Source organism: Muntiacus reevesi, chromosome 2 (genome assembly GCF_963930625.1).
Source record: "Muntiacus reevesi chromosome 2, mMunRee1.1, whole genome shotgun sequence".
Taxonomy (NCBI): domain Eukaryota; kingdom Metazoa; phylum Chordata; class Mammalia; order Artiodactyla; family Cervidae; genus Muntiacus; species Muntiacus reevesi.
In genome coordinates this window covers 131245243-131266271 of record NC_089250.1, presented here as the reverse complement: position 1 = coordinate 131266271, position 21029 = coordinate 131245243, and the positions used below count along the sequence as shown (strand labels likewise).

The 21029-nt window shown below is 40.0% G+C and overlaps 1 protein-coding gene across 1 annotated transcript in view; it reads left to right on the top strand.

Annotated features, from left to right (window-relative positions):
- Positions 1 to 14120: 14120 nt before the first annotated feature.
- Positions 14121 to 21029, top strand: part of PRKG1 (protein kinase cGMP-dependent 1) — a 1324229-nt gene continuing 1317320 nt past the window's right edge. The window contains exon 1 of the mRNA XM_065922836.1: positions 14121 to 14386. Within this exon, the coding sequence (XP_065778908.1) occupies positions 14121 to 14386 (266 nt within the window). The remainder of the gene's footprint in view (positions 14387 to 21029) is intronic.

Sequence of the window (21029 nt, the reverse complement as noted above, 5' to 3'; positions counted from 1 at the left end):
GATAACATTCTTTCGTTTTCCTGAATAGAGTCTGAGAAAATAGAGTCTGCCACAATTAGTCACTGAATGATACTTTTCAGATTTAAGTTCAATGAGAATGGCTCATTTATTCTTTGGTGGCTCTATTCTGTTATAATTAACTTGAAATCAAAGCGAGCATAGACACAGTATAAGACTGAGGTTCTCTGGTTTAGCTCTTTATAGCTCTGTTAGACAAGAAAGGCAGAGAACTGGAGAACAGACAGCCCTGACAGGGAGTCACATTAGCCTTTCTTTTCGGTGAAACATTTGACTTTATACTTAACTCTATCCTACAGTCACTTCCTTAGGTTAGTGTTACAGCATGGCACACACTGCTTCTCTACTCTTCCCATGTGCTTATCCAAGTTGGATGCAGATTAAGATAAAAATATGGAAAGAGGTGATTTTAAATATTTCATAGATTAATTAGACAATAAACTTTAGCATCAATTTGTGTGTGTGTGTGTTAGTCGCCCAGTCATGTCCAAATCTTTGCAACCCCATGAACTGGGGGGTTCCTCTATCCATGGAATTTTCCAGGCAAGAATACTTGAGTGGGTAGCCATTCACTTCTCCAGGGCATCTTCCTGACCCATGGATCAAACTCAGGTCTCCTGCACTGCAGGCAGATTTTTTACCATTTGAGCCACAAGGGAAGCCCAGGTAGATCTCAACTGGGGGCAATTTTCACTTGACAATTCTGGAGATATTTTTGGTTGTTAAAATTTGGGGTGAGGGAGGTGCTACTAGAGTTGAATGAGTGGAGGCCAGAAATGTTGCTAAACATCCCATAATGCCAGGACAGTTCCTTACAACAAAGAATTGTGTAGCCCCAAATATCAATAGTTCTGGGTTTTATAAAATGCTGATTTATAGAATATGAATGTTGCATTAGTTATAATTTATCAAATTTCTTAAACAATCTAGATACATAGCCATTGGGTATGATGACTATCAGGGATATTTTAGAAGGGTGTGTGTGTGTGTGTGTGTGTGTGTGTGTGTGTGTACGCACATGTACATGCTCAGGGGATTAAATTCTTTCTAAAGTCTGATGACCTGTAAGATACCATGCTTCCTATTTATTCTGTTTTCTTGGAAGACATCATACAGAAGAAACCTAAAGAGTTAGTGAAAGCCAGCAAACATGAAGGCTAATGCTTTATAGAGCATATCTTAAGATGGGACATTGCATCAGTGAAGGGTAACTTAAAAACTAGACGTTTAATGATTTTTTAAAAAAATAATTACAATCTGTCATCTTAATTGAGGTGATGATTTCATGGGTGTTTAATATCTGAGAAAACTCATCAAAATGCATAATTTAAATATGTCTATATTATATCTAAACGGATCCTCAGTCATATTGTAAAAACACAACATAAATTAACACACTCTCACTATAAAAAGCTTAGTGTGTACCTTTTAAAACACTGCAGTTTACCTTCATATTCACTCCTATTTCCCCTCCTCCAGGGTAACAACTGTGAACTGTTTGATCTAAATTTAAGTACATATACAAGTATTTTAAATGTATCATGTAAAAATGGTCATATAAACGAAAGCACAACATTTTTTGTTTCCGTCTTTCCTCATATCTTAATTGTTACATACTTGATGAAAATGGGGCTTCCCAGGTGGCTCAGAGGTTAAAGTGTCTGCCCGCAATGAAGGAGACCTGGGTTCGATCCCTGGGTCGGGAAGATTCCCTGGGGAAGGAACTGGCAACCCACTCCAGTATTCTCACCTGGAGAATCCCATGGACGGAGGAGCCTGTTGGGCTACAGTCCGCGGGTTCGCAAAGAGTCAGGCACGACTGTGCGACTTCACTTTAACTTTCATATCTTGAAGGTCTTCCTACAGGTCTATCTCATTCTCTTTTGATGGTTACATACCATTTTGTGAGTTGACTGTATCACCAACTATTTAATTATTTATTTAGGTTCAATTTTTTTCATTTTCACAAATAGTAAAATAAAAAGCAACATGAATCATTTCTACAAGCTTAAGTTTTTAGAAGTAGGGCTCCTGAGTAAAAGCAAACATATACTTACAATTTGGATGGCTACAGTTAAATTGATTAATTGCTACAAAAGACTTTAAAAACTTAGACTCTCATCAGTATTAAGGAGAATCCATTTATCACAACTTTGACAATGAGTATTATCATCTCTTAAATTTTGCCAATTTGATAGGCAAAAATGAATTTTATTTTATTAGCAAAGATGTGTATCTTTGCTTTTGTCATTTTGCTTTGGAATTCTAGTATTTTATTTTTAAGAGCTCTATGTTATGGATTTTAACTCTATTTTCTATGTTTATAAGACATCATCTAAGATTAAACAGAAATACAACATGACCTAACAATTCCACTTTTGGGTATATATCCAAAAGAACTGAAGGCAGAGACTCAAACAGATATTTGTACACCAATGCTCATAGCAGTCTTATTCACAGCAGCCAAAAGGTGGAAGCAACTTGTGTAGCTATCAGTGTATAATAGATAAGTGGATAAACAAATTGTGGTTTATAATTACCAAGAAATATTATTCAGCCTTTAAAAGAAAGGGAATTTTGACATATAATGCAACATGAAAAAAAATTAAGGGTATTATGTTAAGTGAAATAAGCCAATTATAAAAGGAAAAAACGCTGTATGATTCCACTAATAAGAGGTATCCAGAGAAGTTGAATTTATAGACACAGAAAGCAGAGTTGTTGGTTGTTAAGGGCTGGGGAGAAGAGATGGGGAATTATTGTTTAATAAGTGAAAGTGTTAGTCACTCAGTCATGTCTGATTCTTTGTGACCCCATGGACTGTAGCCCACCAGGCTTCTCCTGTCCATGGAATTCTCCAGGTAAGAATACTGGAGTGGGTAGCCATTCCCTTCTTTAGGGGATCTTCTTAATCCAGGGATTGAACCCAGGTCTTACACATTGCAGGCTGATTCTTTACCATCTGAGCCATCAGGGAAGCCCTGTTTAATGTACAGAGTTGCAACTGGGAAGATGAAAAAGTGGCTGGAGACAGATGGTGGTACAACAATCTGAGTGTATGTAATTCCTCTGAGCTATAAACTTAAAAATGGTTAAAGTGGTAACTTTTTGTTATGTCTATTGTACCATATTAAGAAAGTGAGAAAACATTGTTTATATAAATAAACTTAAACAAACAGGTAAATATATTAAAAACATGTGTTACAGAAATGTTTTATCCTAACCTGTTAACATTTGTTCTCTCCCTAGTAATTTGAAATCCTATTTTTATAATAAATTATGCCTCCCTATACCTATAAATCTGTTTGTAAGCTGTGCATTTTCATTAGATTGTTTTTTATACTACTGATCACATTGGTTTAATTACTATAACTTTATAGTACATTTGGTAGGTGGTAAGATCCTGGCGTGCTGCAATTCAAGGGGTCGCAAAGAGTCAGACGCGACTGAGCGAATGAACTGAACTGAACTGAAGATATGAGTATTGTTTCTGTTGATTTTCCAATATATTTTTCTGCAATATCTGTTTTATATGAATTTTAAAATCAATTCATCAACTTCTATTTTAAAAAATATTGTTGAAATTACATTGAATTTACAGATAAGTCTATCTGGAGTGATATATTGTGATTACTATTCAGGCAATTTTGATTAATCATACTATTCTTAGTTTTCTAAGAGTAGCTTTCAATTTTTACTATTAAAATTATTCTTACTGATAAAATGGTTTATAATTTTGATGCCCATATTTTCCAGGTTTCCTGTAATGTCTTACGTTCAGTGACTCATCCATACTAGCAATTGAAAAGCTGCCTGCAATGCAAGAGACACAGTTCTATCCCTGTGTTGGAAAGATCCTCTGGAGAAGGGAATGGCTACCCCACTCCAGCATTCTTGTCTGGAGAATCCCATGGACAGAGGACTGCCATGGGGTCACAAAGAACTGGACACGACTGAGCACCTAACACTTCACACTTCACGATTCACATCCTCTATTAGACAGTGTATTAGCTATTAATATTAATTCTGCCTTTATTGGGAAGTGATTTTATCTTTAAAGTAAAAAATGGATCTTTTTGTTCCCTAAGAAATAGAATAATGATAATTCAACCATATACTATGTTTCTCTGTGAAACAAATATACATATTTGAATTTCCAAGGTTGGCTCTGTGAGTCCTCTGTTTCTTTAAGCAATCTAATTGTTTTACCCTGATTTTCCTGATAAATAGAAAAGGAGGGAAAAAGCAGTCTTGATAGGAGAAAGAAAAAAGGAGGCTAATTTTAAACAACATGAAACCCAGAAAGGAGACTCTAACATCATTTTATAGTGCCACCAATCATATTTGGTTGTTTCCAAATACCACTTAGGAATCTTCCATATGTTACTTACTCTAAAATTTCCCTGCTTATGGAATGTTGTGAAACCCTCAGTGCCTCCTAGGATAAATTTCACATCCTTGAGGAAAGGCTGTCCACTTGTATTTTCTAGCAAGCATGTGGCCTTGTTGCTCCCATGTCAGCCCCACCACTTTGAGATGCTCTGACCAAAAATTTACCTGTGGTTTCCAGGACCTACTCATAGAAGAATCATTCCAATCATTCCAAGGGATTATACATATTTTCAAAAAGGCTCTTCTATCATGAAAGCTTTTGGTCAATTCTAGGTTACAGAAATTCAACTAGTTCACTAATTCAGCAAATTAAACCTTTTATTTCAACAAAGTAGGCATATGTCCATTGGCTATTTGGTGATTTGGGCTTTCTGCAGGTGTCTCTCTCTCTTTTCTTACACACGTGCACACACAAACACACACAGATCTTACTGCTTTTCCTTCTCTTTCCTCGGTTATTATAGAATAGTCAATAGAGTTCCCAGTGCTATACAGTAGGGCCATTATTAGTTATCTATTTTACATATAGTGCTGTGCATTTGTTAACCCTAATCTCCTATTTATTCACTACTGCCCCCATTTTCCCCCTGATAACCATAAATTTGATTTTGAGATCTATGAATCTGTTTCTTTTTTGTAAACAAGTTCATTTGTATCATTTTTTAGGGCAAATGGTCTGATTTTTCTGTGTCTCCTTATTGACTGGGGGAATGCCTGTGATCTGTGGAAATTGAGCAAAAAATACTTGCTGAATAAATGAAACCAAGTATATCTGCTCAGGTAACACAAACATTTATTTTTAGTTTCCCATTCAAAGGAAAGTGCTAGGTTCAGGAAATCTTTCTTAATGATAAGATTCCTGGCATAAATGGCCTTTCTCCTGTGCCTTTCCTAGAATGCGAAATTGACATTTATTGGAAAGGTAAATCAGCTTGTTTGGCTGTGGAGGGGAGGAAGTTGTCACTCCTGATTGATAATGGTGTGCTAGCGTCTAATCCCCAGCAACTTGTGGCATTTCCCATCTCTTCTTAGCATCACTCGATTTCTGCTCTTACCATTCGGATATCCATATGTTTTGAATGGAGACATTTTTAAAGGAAGAGTTTGCTTTTACAGACATACCCAAGCTAGAAAAATGGCTTTAAGATAAAAGTGCCATGACTCACTTTCTCTCTCTCTCTCACACACACACACACACACACACACACACACTCACCCTCACATCCTCCAGCAACACCTCATGTTACATGAAGGTATTCCTGGCAGAGTTTCTTGCTGATGATTTTAGCCACAGTGTGAGTAATGTCTGCTTGCCTGAGCATTGTAAAGTGATCTCCCTTTATTAGATGAAGTCTTGAATGAAGGGTGGCAGTACAGTGTCTTCTTAGTTCAATATCTTCTGTCTTTCTGCCGCCTCTTTACCCTCTGCAAATTGTGGGTGGCTGGAAAGGATGCTGTGGGAAGGGGAGAATTCTGCTGAGCCCAAGCATTTTTCAACACAAAAAAGATTCTTGGTGTAACTAATTCAATTATTTAAGATTGTTATAGGAAAGTTTTCAGTGCTTCTACCACCTTCGCACTGTTATTAAAGCTGTTGAAATGGAGCCACACATAATACAGATGAGAAAAATATCGTCAATACAGCACTTGGGAACATTACCTGTAAATATGGGAGTTTTAATATCTCCTGGAATGTTGTAGGTTCAGTAGAACTATTTTTTTTATAAAAACAAGTTACATATGTTTATAATAAATGACTAGACATTTTGAGAAAATAAATTCCAAATAAATGTGTCTCCTTTGCATCAGAAATAGTAAATGAACTCTTGAACTAACTATGCAGTTTTGATTAAAGACCAAGAAAAATCATGATAGTTATAATGGATTGGGAGATTGTCAAAATACAGGGCTCCTTATGCCTGGTAATGGTTTGCTAGCTTTCTCACATGGGGACTGCTAATTTGAAATAACCTGAGAGAAGCACAGAGGAATATCTCCATCAACAAAAAGCAGGTGGTAAATATTAAGACCGGAGGTGATTTTATCATATTCTTTAAAAACATATGTAATAATATTTGGCTTGTTCTTTTAAAATATCATTACATTCTGAGTTATTATTAAAATATTTTATAAAATACCAAATGCCCCCCTTTTTTTAAGGTAAGAAGGACTATAGCATAGTCCTATAGCATAGTCCTATAGCATCTCTGTAAAGAAAGGGCATATTCTCTATAAATGTAGCAGTCTTTGTCTCTTGTTACTGAGCATTTTATCACAAAATGGGACAGTTGTGTCATGTTGCATTGAACTAATGGTTCTGAAAGTCAGGAAATGACAGCACTAAGCTAGGCAATAGGCTAACATATAAACTAGATATTGAACCTTTTATGTCAAATTTGCATATAACTATGTATTTATATACAAATATGCTTATATATGAATATGCCATTTTACGAGGCTTGCATTGGTAAATGGTAATAGTGAATGGTTGCTTCCATAAAGGGAGTCTAGGTAACTAAGGAACAGGGATGAGAAGACGACCTACCTTTCATTGCCTATCCTTTGTTTTTTTGAATTCTATATCATGTACATCTGTTTTCTAAATTTTATAACAATTTATAAAAAAGAAGTTCCATGTAGATGAGTCTGGTGTCTCTCATTTTAAAAAGCAAATCAGGGGCTTCCCTGGTGGCTCAATGGTAAAGAATCTGTCTGCCAATCTAAGAAATGCAGGTTCCATTCCTGGATCTGGGTGATCCCACATACTGTGGAGCAACTAAGCCAGTGTAACACAATAATTGAGCCTGTGCTATAGCTAAGCCCATGTGCCACAACTATTGAACCCGTGCTCTAGAGCCCTGGAGCTTCAACTACTGAACGCACATAGTTGTGCAACTGCGGAAGCCCGCATACCCTAGAGCCTGTGCTTTGCAACAAGAGAAGCCACTGCAGTGAGAACCTGAAAATTGCAACTAGAGAGTAGCCCCTACTCACCACAACTAGAGAAAAGCCAGTGCAGCAGTGAAGACCCAGCACAGCTAGAAATAAACAAATAAATAAAAAATTGAAAACTTATATAAAATGCAAACCAACAAGGACTGACTTACTATATATAGACTTACTGTTTAGTACAGGGAACTATATACAATATCTTGTAATAATCTATACTGGGAAAGAATCTGAAAAGGAATATATGTATAACTGAATATATATATATGTGTGTGTGTGTGTGTCTGTGTGTGTGTGTGTGTGTGTCTGTGTGTGTTCAGTGATTCAGTGATACACTTGAAATTAACACATTATAAATTAACTATACCTCAATAAGAAATTGAAACATTGTTAAGTAAAAAGAAAGACTCAAAGGATTTGTATTCTTTCCTCACCCCTCTTCTCAAATATTTGATTAGTACCTGAACCTGAAAGATAGCATGTTATAGGGACACTTGGTTACCATGAAGGACTATGGAAATATCCAATTAATAAGAATCAAAGATATTTAAATGTATTCCCAGAGCTGAATATATTATGAAAACATACACAGCTATATGAAAGAGTTATTACTATTTTACAGATAAGAAAACTATAAGGCTCGGCAGATGAAGTAATTTGCCCAAGGTCACAGAGCATATTCACTACCCAAGGTAAAGTACGGTAACATTTCTACCCCACAAAAATTTCAACTAGCGAGTGGTTCTAATTCCTTCTAGAACCTATGGTTGGAAGGATTTATACTTCAGTCATAAAAAGACAACTATCAAACATAAATATCTTTTATAGAAGAGAATTTGTCATACTCAGAAGACTATTTGTGATCTCATCAGTGTGCTTTAAGCAGTTTATGATTTATAACAACTTTTTATGTCCCCAAGTACCCATCTGAAATGTACTCAAGTGGTTTCACTAAAAATGACTCTTTTGTAAAGTCCGGCTTCTGAGAGTGGTGTAACATTTCTGGCATTTTTAATGGACATTTAAAAATTGTAGTTGAGTAATTCATTAGTTTTATCTTGTTGTCTAACCAATTACCACAGACTTAGAGGCTTAAAGCAACACTTGCTTTTTACCTCAAGTCGTGGAGAGCAGATGTCTGACACAGGATGACTGGGTCCCCTGATCAAGGTGTCAGCCATGCTGTACTCTCATCTTTTCCTCGTCTTCCGGTTGTGACAGGAGTCAGTTTCCTGATATTGTAGGACTGAGGTCCCCATTCCCTAGCTGGTCATCTGTCAGCAGTATTCTCAGCACCTAGGTTCCACCTGCATTCCTTGTTACGTGGCCACTTCTATCTTCAAAGGCAGCGGTGGAGAATCTACCCGTAGGCAAATTCCTCTCACGCTTAGAATCCTCATCTCCAGGAAGAGCCCAGTCCTTTGAAAGGCTTGCCTGATTAGTTCAGACCTACCTAGAAGTTCTTATCTTAGCACCAAGTGACCTGGGACATCAGTTACTTTTGCAAGATGTCTTCACAGCAGCACCTTGTTGCCTTGTGGTTCAGACAGTAAGGAATCTGCCTGCAAGGCAGGAGACCCGGGTTTGATCCCTGGGTCAGAAAGATCACCTGGAAAAGGGAATTTCAGTATTCTTTCCTGGAGAATTCCACGGACAGAGGAACCTGGCTGGCTACAGTCCATGGGGTCACAAAGAGTCAGACACAACTGAGTGATGAACACACACACAATTGGGAGACGATGCATACCATGTGCATACCACGGAGAGAAGCTTGGGAGCTGTCTTTGAATTCTGCCTACACAAGTAATAAGTAGGCTGAATATAGTACAACTATTACCACCACCACTAAACCAGTCTGCTCAACTCCCTGATGGGCTACTTTCTCCATCAAGAATCAAAGCAGAGGATCCATTAGCATTTTATTTATATTATTTACTTAGGGTCACATTGGAATGATAACAACCTCTTATTTTCATCTCACTTCATTTGAGCCTTAAAGATGCAGATATGAGAATTTAATATCCATGTGTCCGACTCATAGTTGGAAGACTAAGTCTCAGGGGATGAAATTATTTGCCTGAAGTCTCACAGCATCTCTATCTCCCTAGATCCAAGGTTCTTAATATACTGCAGCATTTGATTTCTAAAATATTAAAGTACCATCATTTCTTATTTCAATTTTTCAGAGTTTCTAGGAAATTTTTTTTTCAAACCTCTAGACTGCTATCACAGAAATCATAAAAAGCAATGGTCTTCCTACTGCCTGCAGCATGAGTAAGAATTCCATTAACACTAATAGGACCACGTAGTGAAAAATATTTATGCAAGCTTTCCTGTAGGAACATATTGAAAAAGAATAAAAAACTTAGGATACTTTAAGTAAATTCAGTAAGTTGAAACTAACTTTAAAATTTGATTCACTGAGGCAACACTTCATTTGCTATTTTCATGTTCTTTGTGGTGGTTAACATAGATGTGGGTGTATTTCAGGACTTGAAACTTTTATCTTGCCTAAGATGTGACCACACTTTATGGTCACCAGAAAGTGATTCAGGTGATAAAATTGAAGCCACATCGAGGGTGATGTAGAATTAACTGAAAGTGCTCCAAGCTTCTGTTAATCACAGCCACCATAATCTCTATAGGACCAACCAGACTCCATAATATATCTTTCTTTTCAGTTTCAAATGCAGCTGAAGTAGACAAATGAATGTTGTCTACAAAAGCAGACTGATGATTTAAAAATGTAAGTCACAGGAATGCAGAACTCCATAGAATCATTAAAAGTAGAAAGGTAAAACAGACACAAGGGGAGTCTCACTCCCCAATTTACAAATTAAAAAAAGTAAATCTGAGAAATTGAGAGATTAGCCTGAGAGCACACAGCTTGGGATGTGACAGAGCTAGCACATAAATACAGACTTTTGATTCCAGTCCAGTACTCTTAGTTTACTAATTGCATCCTTTGATTAAAAAAAAAAAAATGTATCGAATGCAATTTTCCACAAATACTGTCATCACTGTAACCAAGAGAAGTGTTTGGATGTAAGGTATTGAAAATACATGGTTTGAATTCCCCCCAACCCACCCATTCCCAAAACTTAGACCCCTGTCTCTACTCTCATTTCCCCAAAACTTTCTCCTGTGTTTCTCTACTGCCCTCCATGGCACCTCACTCAAACCATCTGCACATGACTTTCTTTGCTCTGGATCCTTGTAACATGTACCAAGGTCAGTGTTGTTCCAAGGGTGTGACGATGGCAGTATTCCACTCCCTCAACAATAAATGTAATAACTCCTTGAACTTAGATCAATAATATACTTTTTTGGAAGGGGAGGAGTATTTTATTACTGACATCGTTGAGAACTTGTGGCATTTAGTGATAATAAAAAGCAGACTGACTTTTAGTTAGTTTTATTATTGGTAATGAATTTTTTTTATAAAAAAGATACTGTCTTCCCATTGCCCCCCTATAACACTGGCTTAGATTAAAGGACAGGAGGTCTCTACGAGCTACTCACATCGATAAGGCTTCAGTTTCTTTAGAAAGTGTTCTTTATTAGAAGGGTGGGGATGGAGAGGCAAAGCACCATCATAATATTTGAACATACATGTACTTTTTAAGTAAACATTTAAAACTGTATATGAAATGTAAAATAGATCCCACAGTATTATAAGGAAAACAACATTGGTAAAGAGATTGGTTGTTGAGAAGCCAGAATCTTAGATACTTATCTGAGTTTGTATGGGTTTTCAAATTTAGTGTGTTTTCATTAGGAAAGAAATTTTAATTTTGCTTGTCACTGGGCTCATAAAGAAGTGGACACTTTAATCTAACTCAGGTAGAAGCAGTATGCATGGGGATTAAGACAGCCTGCACGCTGTGACCATGGGCGAATTAACCTGGCTAACTGTTTCTCCATCTATAAAATGAGAAGAAATAATAATACCTACCATGCAGAGTCATCAGGGGGATTAAAACTAGCTAGTCATATAAAGGGTTTAGCCCTGTCCTGGTGCATATTAAACAGTCAATGAATATTTACCATCACTGTTGTCATTATCCAGTGGCTAAAAGATATAACAAATTTTCACTTTAAAAAGTGTTTTATTCTGACACAAAATTCTGCGTATTTTCTTTATTTCTCTCAAACTTGGAACATGAAAACACTCACACAGTTATTTAAGGCATCAACCTCAAGTTCACTGTGAAAAAGATACTTATTTAGCAAATTTCTCCAAGGTCACTAGATGGCGATCTTCTCCTTTAAGAAAAAACAACAACAACAACAACTAAGGATTCATTAACACTTCTTGCTTGGACAATTGAAACTGCTGCAGATTTAAAAGCAAAGAACAGAGGTTAAAATCGACTCTTTGAACACTAGAGTGTCAGAATCGTAGAATTTCTAGATTTGCAGGCTTCAAGTTAGGAGCAGCAAGGTCTGGGGAATCCTGACTTCAAACATTTGCCCTTGGGTAATCTTGAACTTCACGTTTCAAGATCTCATTTTCCTCTTTTATAATATGAAGTGGTTAGGTTAGATCATCTTCAATGTTGCTTATAGATTTAAAATGCTATGATTTTAAATAATTCAATGTTTACTCTTCTACCAGTTTGTATTTTCTCAAATATTCCTTGTGCTCTTAATTATTTCATAAGCCAAGCGACATGATTTAAGGTCACAAAGTTCAATGTCACCTAAGTTAAAACTGATTTAGTAAAAAAATAAGATTGATTTTGAAAGATAAGGATGAATTCAGGGTTTTGAGATATGTGTAAAATATTGGTCTAAAGGTTTCTTTTTTTAATAAGCAGGAGAAACATATTTGAATATCTGCATTTAAGATTAGTATATAAGACTTGAAAATAACCTGTCCATTTCAGAGTCATTTTAAAACTATTTCTGTATCTCCCATAAATAAAATTGAACCTATGCCTAGATTCTTTAAGGAGATAAATTCTTTTCTAATGTATTTTTAAATGCCAATTATTTTGAGTGTTTCTAAAGGGATGATAGCAGATTAAGTTGTTTATAGATAGAAGCAATAGAACAGTAACTATCAACAAGATAGAGAACCCTTTCTCAAATATGAGTAGATGAAGCCAATCTGGATTATCTAGTGTGATTTAAAAAATCAGATGTGGCTTAAAATGTTTTTAATTTTAAATAATTGGATTAGTAGAAGAGTAAATAAAGAAATCTTGAGAATAAAATATATTTTAGGGTTGATTTGTAAGCAAAAGTATATGCCTGCCTTTCCTAATTTACCAAGGTGTTTCAGACAAGGTAGAAAGATTTTTATAAAAATAAGCATCCAGGGATCACATGATGATAGTTCTTTTTAAGGAAAATTACTATTTCTACAAAAACTCTCTGGTATTTTAGTTTGCATCTTTTTTCTTTAAAAAAATAGATTTGTGGATCTTTACCTGCAGAAATGTTCCTCCCACACATCCAAACTCTTTAGCTGTGATTTGTGAACAATACTCCCTGTGATTATTTATATATATATATATATATATATATATGTAAAGTGTAGGAATTAGCAAATACTCTGGGTCCAGATGAGTATAAACATCCCTTTAGCACTGGGTGTGGTGATGAGTGCAGAGGTGAGGGAGAAATCCAGTTGGTAGTAGCTAATTTTCCCTAAAACAGGAGTTGTTGGGGCGAGCCGGCAGTTCAGCACTGGTGGCCCCCACTATCACAGAGGTGGTGTGATATAATTTAGGTGCTCAGCATACAAATTTTAATAGTAGCCGATGAAATAGAAACCAAACTCGAAGAAGTTTCCGATGGATGCATGGCCTTTTCCTTTTTGGTAAACATTTGGCTCATTATCATACACATGTTCATCCAATTTACCCACCAACAATTTCAGTTTACTATTTCCACTAAAAGCTTATGGTGAAAAGACCTGGTACCGCCAGTGCCGTGTTATTCTTATTGCTTGGGTTCACAACCACAAGGCTTCATCCTAAGGAACCAACAAACACACGTACACCCTTACCATCCAGGGCAGAAGAGAAGTAAAAGGTGAAAACAAGATGAATTCACGCACGTTATTGTCTAAAGGCAGTTTAATATTTATGAAATGTTTCTCTCTCTCTCTCTCTCTCTCTCTCTCTCTCTCACACACACACACACACGCACACACCCCACAAAGTCTTTAGGCTCCAGTTACAAGCGCTGCGTCATCTACCAGATCACATGGTAATTGTTGCTATTTCAAGGATCAAGTGGCATAAAGCTCCCCCCTCACCCCACCCCACCCCGGCCCTTTCCTTTGGTACCATATAGCGTGCAAGAGTGATTATTGTGTGATGGGGTGAGAGCAGGCTCACTGGTCCAACCCTCCCAACTAGAAGCCAGGCTCTCGGTGGGGTGGCGCGCACGCCGCGTTCTCACGAAGTGATTGGGAAAGGGGGGCGGGGGAGGGGGTCTCAGGGGAAGAAGGGCAGCTCTAATTGGTTTCTCAATGAAAGATAATCACCTATTCCCCGGAGAGGCTGGGGATTAGCACTCTGCCTCTCCTCTCCAGCGCTTTTAGACGTCTCATCCTCCCCTCGATGCTTTTAGTCCATTCAGCAGAAGTGGATCGAAGAGCGCGGCTCCCCGCGCCGCGGTAGGGGCAGCGCCGCTGCGCTCGGTACTTAGCGCCCATTCACTCGCCCGGTCCGCGCTCGCCTCGCCCGGCTGTCGTCCCAGCCGCCGTCGCCCGAGAAAAAGTTTCGCGGAGGGGCTCAGGCAAAAACATGAGCGAGCTGGAGGAAGACTTTGCCAAGATTCTCATGCTCAAGGAGGAGCGGATCAAAGAGCTGGAGAAGCGGCTGTCAGAGAAGGAGGAAGAGATCCAGGAGCTGAAGAGGAAACTCCATAAATGCCAGTCCGTGCTGCCCGTGCCCTCGACCCACATCGGCCCCCGGACCACCCGGGCACAGGGCATCTCGGCCGAGCCGCAGACCTACAGGTCCTTCCACGACCTCCGACAGGCATTCCGGAAGTTCACCAAATCCGAAAGGTAGGCGCCGCCGGGGCGCGGGTGCGGCGGGCCGGAGCGGGGCCGCCACTCGGGGCGGACGGGCGGGCCGGGCGGCGGCTCGGGGCTGGGGGCTCCGGGCCGCGGCGGCGGCGGGGGCTGCTCGGCTCTCCTCGGCGCGCCGAGTGGGGGTGGCCCTGGCGGGCCGGGAATGGGGAGTGTTTATTTTTATTTCCGTCCATCACGTGCTGCGCTGGTCTCCGCCGGGCTGGGAAAGGCTAGCTCCTCGGGGGGAAACGCGCCCCTGTGGCGTGGGGGTGGGGAGAAGGAGCGTGGAAAGTTTGGTCGCGCCCGCTAACTTGGCCGCTGCGCACCCCGCCGAAGTCGCGCGGTCTTCCCTTCGCGCACCCCTGGGGAGACGACCTCCCGGGACAGGACCCGGCCCATCCCGGGGCCTGGAGAGCTTCCTGGAGGTGACCCCCAGACCCAGGCCACGGGGCATGCTCACTGCGCCGTTGGAGCCTCCCGGGAGCGGCTACGGGATGGACAGGGAGACCGCCTTGGGTTTAGGAACTGAACTTGCCCAGAGCCCGAGCCCGGCTGGGAAGGCGCGGAGGGGGCGAGGGGAGGGAGGCGGGACTGGGGTGCGTCTCCACTGCAGGGATCAGCCTCCGAGGGTCACTCTCCAGGCAGCAAGTGATGTCAGCAGGAAATTGTAAAGAAACACCACTTCTTGGATGTCGGTTTGCTCAGTTTGTGTCCCTTCCAGAAGTGTCCACGTCTTGGGCTGCCTAGGGCTTAGAAGTGGCTGGGTGACCTTGCACCTGAAGCAGGTTTGGGGCTACTGGTCAACCCTGTCCTAGAGTCGATACTACTGCCCCCTCTTGTTTGTCTTCGGAGTCTGTCCCTGGAAAAGTTGAGATGAAGAGGGAGGGGAGCTGTTTCTCTGGGCGCCTCCGGGCTCCTTCCTTCCCTCTTCCCGCCACGCTGAGAGCTAAGTCCAGCCACTTCAAAGTTGTGTGTCGCTCTTTCGTGGTGCGCAGAGGAGGCCCGGCGATTTTGGCCATAAGTAGGAAGTATTTGCTCTCCGCTCGCTGCCTTCACCGGAGAAGGCTGATCGATTGGCTGCAGCATTAAAGCGCCTCTGGACATTAGGGAGAGGAAGTGCAGACTCCAGAGCCCATTACTGGCTTTTAGTCTCTGGAAGTGCACGGCCGAAAGTGCATCTCGCAGGATATTGAATATTCCATTAGGCGTGCCTTCATGCCCGCCTACCTCTTACCCCTTCCTTCTTGTTAGATCACTTGGTTGTCTGAGTTTGGGGCCCTCAGGGGACCCCTAAATTAATCCCTCCCCCTAAGCTGACTTTGAAGCCAGTGCTTCTAAAGAGCTCGTCCTCTTGTCCGTCTCCAGACAGGCCACTTGCAGGACTCTCGACGTCCCCCGCTCCTCCCTTCCTCTCTTTCCTTGTCCGTTTCAATTGTGTACTGATTCCAGTGTACGGGGGATGGGGGAGGGGATCAGTGAAGACTGTGCAGGAGTTGAGAGCTATCAGAAGAGGACCAGGAGCTGGGAGTAGGTTGGGTCAGGCAGAAAGGATTTCACCTTGGGAACTGCAGGCCCCCTCTGAACCAACGTCTCAAGAGACCGGCTTCAGGCTTCCTGAGCAATACTAGGCTTACAAAATGACACTATCCACATGGCACCTTTTGGCCCACGCTGCCTTGGAAGTTCCTATCAAATGGAACAATGGCATTCTTCCTTCTCTCCGGCCAAGACTGCAATCAGAGCTAATATTTGGCCTTGCCATTGGTTGGGAAGCTGCTGTGTCTTGCCTCAGCTGAGCTGCGCATTCCTCGGCCGCTGCCCTGCCCCGCGCTCAGCAGCTGGAATCAATCTGCCCACCTCCTTAAGAAGCCACTTCATCAGCGGTCACCCAGCAGCTGTTCGCCTCCTAGGGCTGGCAGGCTGGGGCTCTATCGCATTTTTGAAATTTCAGATCTCTGTGTCTGGACTGTGCCCCTCCAAAAAAAAGTGTAGCCAGCACCGCCTCGCCGCAGCAAAAAGGAAATTTCACCGGGGTCTGGAGAGGATAGGAGAAGCAGCTTTCCTCCCAGGGTCCCCTCTCCTTCAGGAGCTAGCTCTCAAAGAGGCACTTTTATTTCCTTGATAAGAAATCTCCCGGAATGAGAGACGTTTTTGTGTGTACTTAGAGGAAATGGCTGATCTTTCAAACGTACACATCATCTTTCTTATTCTATCCCTCCCCCCTACTCGCAGCGCTTTCTGGTTAGGGGTAGGAACATTCATCAAAAGAGTGGGTCATGCGCAGTAGAGATTGGTAGGGCGCATATTTGTGTCCGCAGAAACTAGCTGAAGTGCTTTTCCACTTCCTCGGTGCGCGGATTTACCCTGGGACTGAGTGTAAACTTTTCCCCACTCAGCATGTAGTTTTACACTTTCAAATGGAAGCTTGGCGCATGTTTTCAGGAAGTTGACTCATTAGAGTTTAAAGAATTTTGACAGGTAGAACATGGGAATAGTAACCTCTGGAATTAGGTACTTACCCTAGCATTTAAAGAGGCAGTACTGACTTACTGGTGAGGCACCTTATTTTGGCCAAGAAAAGAAATCATGAAAAACGTATTTCTAGAAAGCATTTAACAGCCAACACAGTGCTTTCAAAATAAAAGTACATTTTCTAATTTTCAGATATATGACATCCCATCAGCTCATGCATCCTTTGTTAAAAGTTGTGCCATCCTGATGCACTTACTGGGACTGAAAGAGACTGCTTTATCACAAAGCTAATGTTCAGTTGCAGTGGCTGTAGGATTTAGTGAGAGCTATTCATGCTGTAGGTTTGTTTGAAACTTTACTAGGGCACCATCAGTTTTTATACTAACAAAAAAAGAAATATATTTTGAAAGTATAGGAATTCTGTTTGGTGGGCAGAATGACAAAAGCACTTTTGCCTATCACCACTGTTTTGGAAAATGGTTGCAATCTGAAATATTTACATAATCGCTGGTAAAAATATCTTGAGCATTTATTGCAGTGGAAGGAAATGGGAGAATTCAACGACTGTTGTAATCAAGTCAGTCCAATTAGCCAGATTTCCATGCGTCCGCAGAGGGTATAATGCACAAACTCCATTAAGAATGATCTAAGTATCTGAGGAATGCTTTAGATGAAAATTATACTAGAGAAAGGGAAGATCTGAGCTCTCAGCATAAGTATCAAGTGTACAGTGTGATGATCATGTTTAAAAAGAAAACATCCGACTTATTACAGTCCTCATTTGCAGACCCTTTAGAAACGCCCAGTAGAGATCAAGTGATAATTGTTGAAAACTGTAGGCTGTTTTGGATGATGATGATGATGATATTTTACATTCATATATAACTTTCTACCAAATAACTGAGTCTTTCACATAGTTTTCTATGAGCTTCAATTCCCTGTATGAATTGAAGAATTCATCAAGAATTATCCAATATCCTGATTCTTCCCTCTGTTTTTTTACTCACACCTAAATTCCTTATTTTGACAACCCAGTTAGCTCAGAGGACTGCACACAATTGTTGTTGTTTTTTTTTTCAATTGTTGTTTTTAAATTAGCTTAAGCAAAAGCTGAAATCAATATTACTCTGGTACAGGAATAATGTATTATATTGCAAAGCTATTGAGCTATTCCTGTCACAGATCCCTTGATTCTTGATAACGTAAATTCATCCTTTGGAACTTGTACCTTCTTCCACTGGGACATGGGCGCTTTGGAATGGATGCCCCAGAAAACTCTTTGCCTTTTGCGTCTCTGATTCATTTCAGCTGATTTAACCTTCAGACTAAATCAAGGGATCTGGCCTAATTTTGATATAAGTAGCTTCAATGAAATGAGCGGGTACACCCACTGAATTCTGGGCCCACCTTATTAATTGTTCCAATAGAAAATACACAGTGCTTTAAAATAGCATAGGTAAGAATATTAGAGGTAGCTTATCCTGCTGATTTTAACACAGTGCTAAGCTCTTTACTTTCAGCAGCTCATTGTTTTTTCCCCAGTGATCCTAAATCATATATGTACTTTCCATGTGAGGAGTCTGAGGCTCAAAGAAGTAGCTTACCTAAGATCTCACAACTAGGAAATGCCAGATGTGTTTCAAACCCCACTTTTGCAACTGAGAGCCCCCAGTTCTCAGCTGCTATACTCTATAGCCTTGGAATCAGGATAGTTCCATCTTATTAACTAGTGAATCCTTCTGAAGAGGAAGAAAAGAACATGCTCTAAATTAGAATACATTGTTGTTTTGGTTGTTGTTTTTTTTTCCTGCCTTATAGCCAGCACAAAACTGACCTTATGAAAAAGTGACCATTGAGCTTAAGCAAACATGCCTCGATAGGCATATCCAGCACATACACCTCGAGTGTGCTGAGCTGGCTAGAATTTCCTCAGGTCCTTCTCTTGGAATTGGCATTTCCCAGTCATTCCTCCTTCACGTCATAGGTGGAACTGATGAGAAGTACAGGTGAGGAAGGATGTGAAAAGGATCTCTGTGGCTGCCTTTGTACATCATCCACTGTATCCTTTGCCTTTTGCCTTACAGATTCCTCCTGCTAATCCCATCATCCCTACCAATCCTTTCGTCCAAAGGAATTTATTACTACCTGACCACATACCAATCTGTTGACCAGTTATCCTTTTTGGATTAACACCGTGATGTTTTAACAGGAGCTTCTGGGAGAGGACATTCATCTAGTTTACTCTGATGAGTAGTATTTATGATGAGAGTTGAAAGGGGGAAGAGCCGCGGAGAAGACCGGAGGGCGTTTAGGCTTGATCCTTGTGTCTTGCCAAGAGTAGTTTGAAGAGGACAGGTTCTGTGAATAAGCACCTCACTCAAACTTTTAGTTAAAGCAATACAGAAGGCAGACAGTACCCTGGTTTTAATGATGAGAAAACTGAGCAAATCACTACTGAAGTGCCTTTTAAAGGATCTCAGAAATGGGACAAGAAGAATGATGTATTTTTCTCAATTTTGCATCAGTACCAGAGTTGGTGAATTGATAGCTCTGAGTTATCATCGTTTATACTTATATTTTAAGACATATCCACTTTGCTTTGGGGATGATTTGGGTTCTGGGGTGGTGTTCATTTTCAGGTGTATTTGTAACATAGCAAGGGTTCTTGTTCTATCTGGATCGTTGATATGTGTATAGGTTGCAAGTTTCAATTTAATTGTGTGTTCATAGGAGATTTGACTGACCCTCATGCAAATATTTCTGAAAGACCTGAATAAACAAAAGATGTCATATGTTTTTACTCTTTACTGACTGCTCATTTCCCTGTGCCCTCTCCCCGCTCTGTGTAGGAGGTGCTAAGAGTGCATTAAAACCCTTTCTTTTGATAGGATTTTCAGGTGATTTCATAGCTGCTCAGAGTAGGAATAAGTATTTTCATTTGCCACTGAGAACTTGCTTATCAGAGTTCAAGACCCTGTGTTATCTTGAATTCTTGTAGCTCTTGGAAGTTACTGTGAGCTCTGAGATAAACCAGGGGTAGTGTATCCTGTTTCACAAAAGTGAAAGCTCAGAAGCTTGGAATTAGTCAAAAACTAGTACTGAGCTGGAGTCTCGCTTTCTTAGTGTCACGTGCTGTCAGATTCCTGAAGAGAAAAGGACATGTGTGTGTGTGTGTGTGTGTTTATGTGTATGATTATATGTGTATGCACATGTCCATATATGTATATCTATACACATACACACACATTGCCGATTTATTCAGTTTATGACTTTACACTTCTTACGGTAAACTCTTCTAGTTTGGCCCAATCAGTTTCCTGGGGAAAGGATGATTTACTTCTTGGGCTGTTATCGTCAAATAGATGACAGCATCTTGCAGCATGCCAAGTGCTTGATATTAGACACGTAGTCCAATATTGTCTTCCAGAGCAGGGTACTAGAATCAGTCTCTGTTGCTTCTTCCTGATTCTACCTTTTACCCAATGATGATCTTTACCTATTTTTCTTTGTTGTTGGATCTGCCCGTGTTGTGCATCTCTCTTTGGGGTCCCTGATTCCTCTCTTTTAGCTTGACATCTAGAACTCCTGCCAGATCTATCAATGTTATTTGCAAAACTCATACAGCCACAAATGTAGAATAGAGGTCTTGCTCAGAATAGTATTCTAACCTTTCAAAATCTTTCATATATTATTTCAGATATTGTACAATTTGAATTTCCTAAAGCTTAAAAAGTAATTCCTCATGTTGAAAATATATGATGCTTTAAAGTGTTTCTTAATGAAAACTGGATATTTCCAAAGAATGTATATCTTTGAAATAGATTTGTTTTTATTATATAAATGTTTGTGGAACTAAACTCCTTTATTGTCATTATGAACAGCAGACTGATTTTTTAAAACTCCTAAACTTACTCTGCACTGCTCCCAAAACATTGTTGGTGGATTAGAAACTACAGTGTACATTATGTTGCTTTTATTTTAAACATTTCTGTACCTTTTTTTTTAACGTGGAGTTGTAGTAGAAACTCATGCTATCTTAGAAAAAAGTGTAGTTTTAAATTCAGTCAATACCAAGTTTATATTGGCTAGAAAGTTGTAAAATACTTTCTGTAATTTGTCCTGTCCAATGTGTTGACTGCATGGTTAACCTTTTTTTAGTGCATGT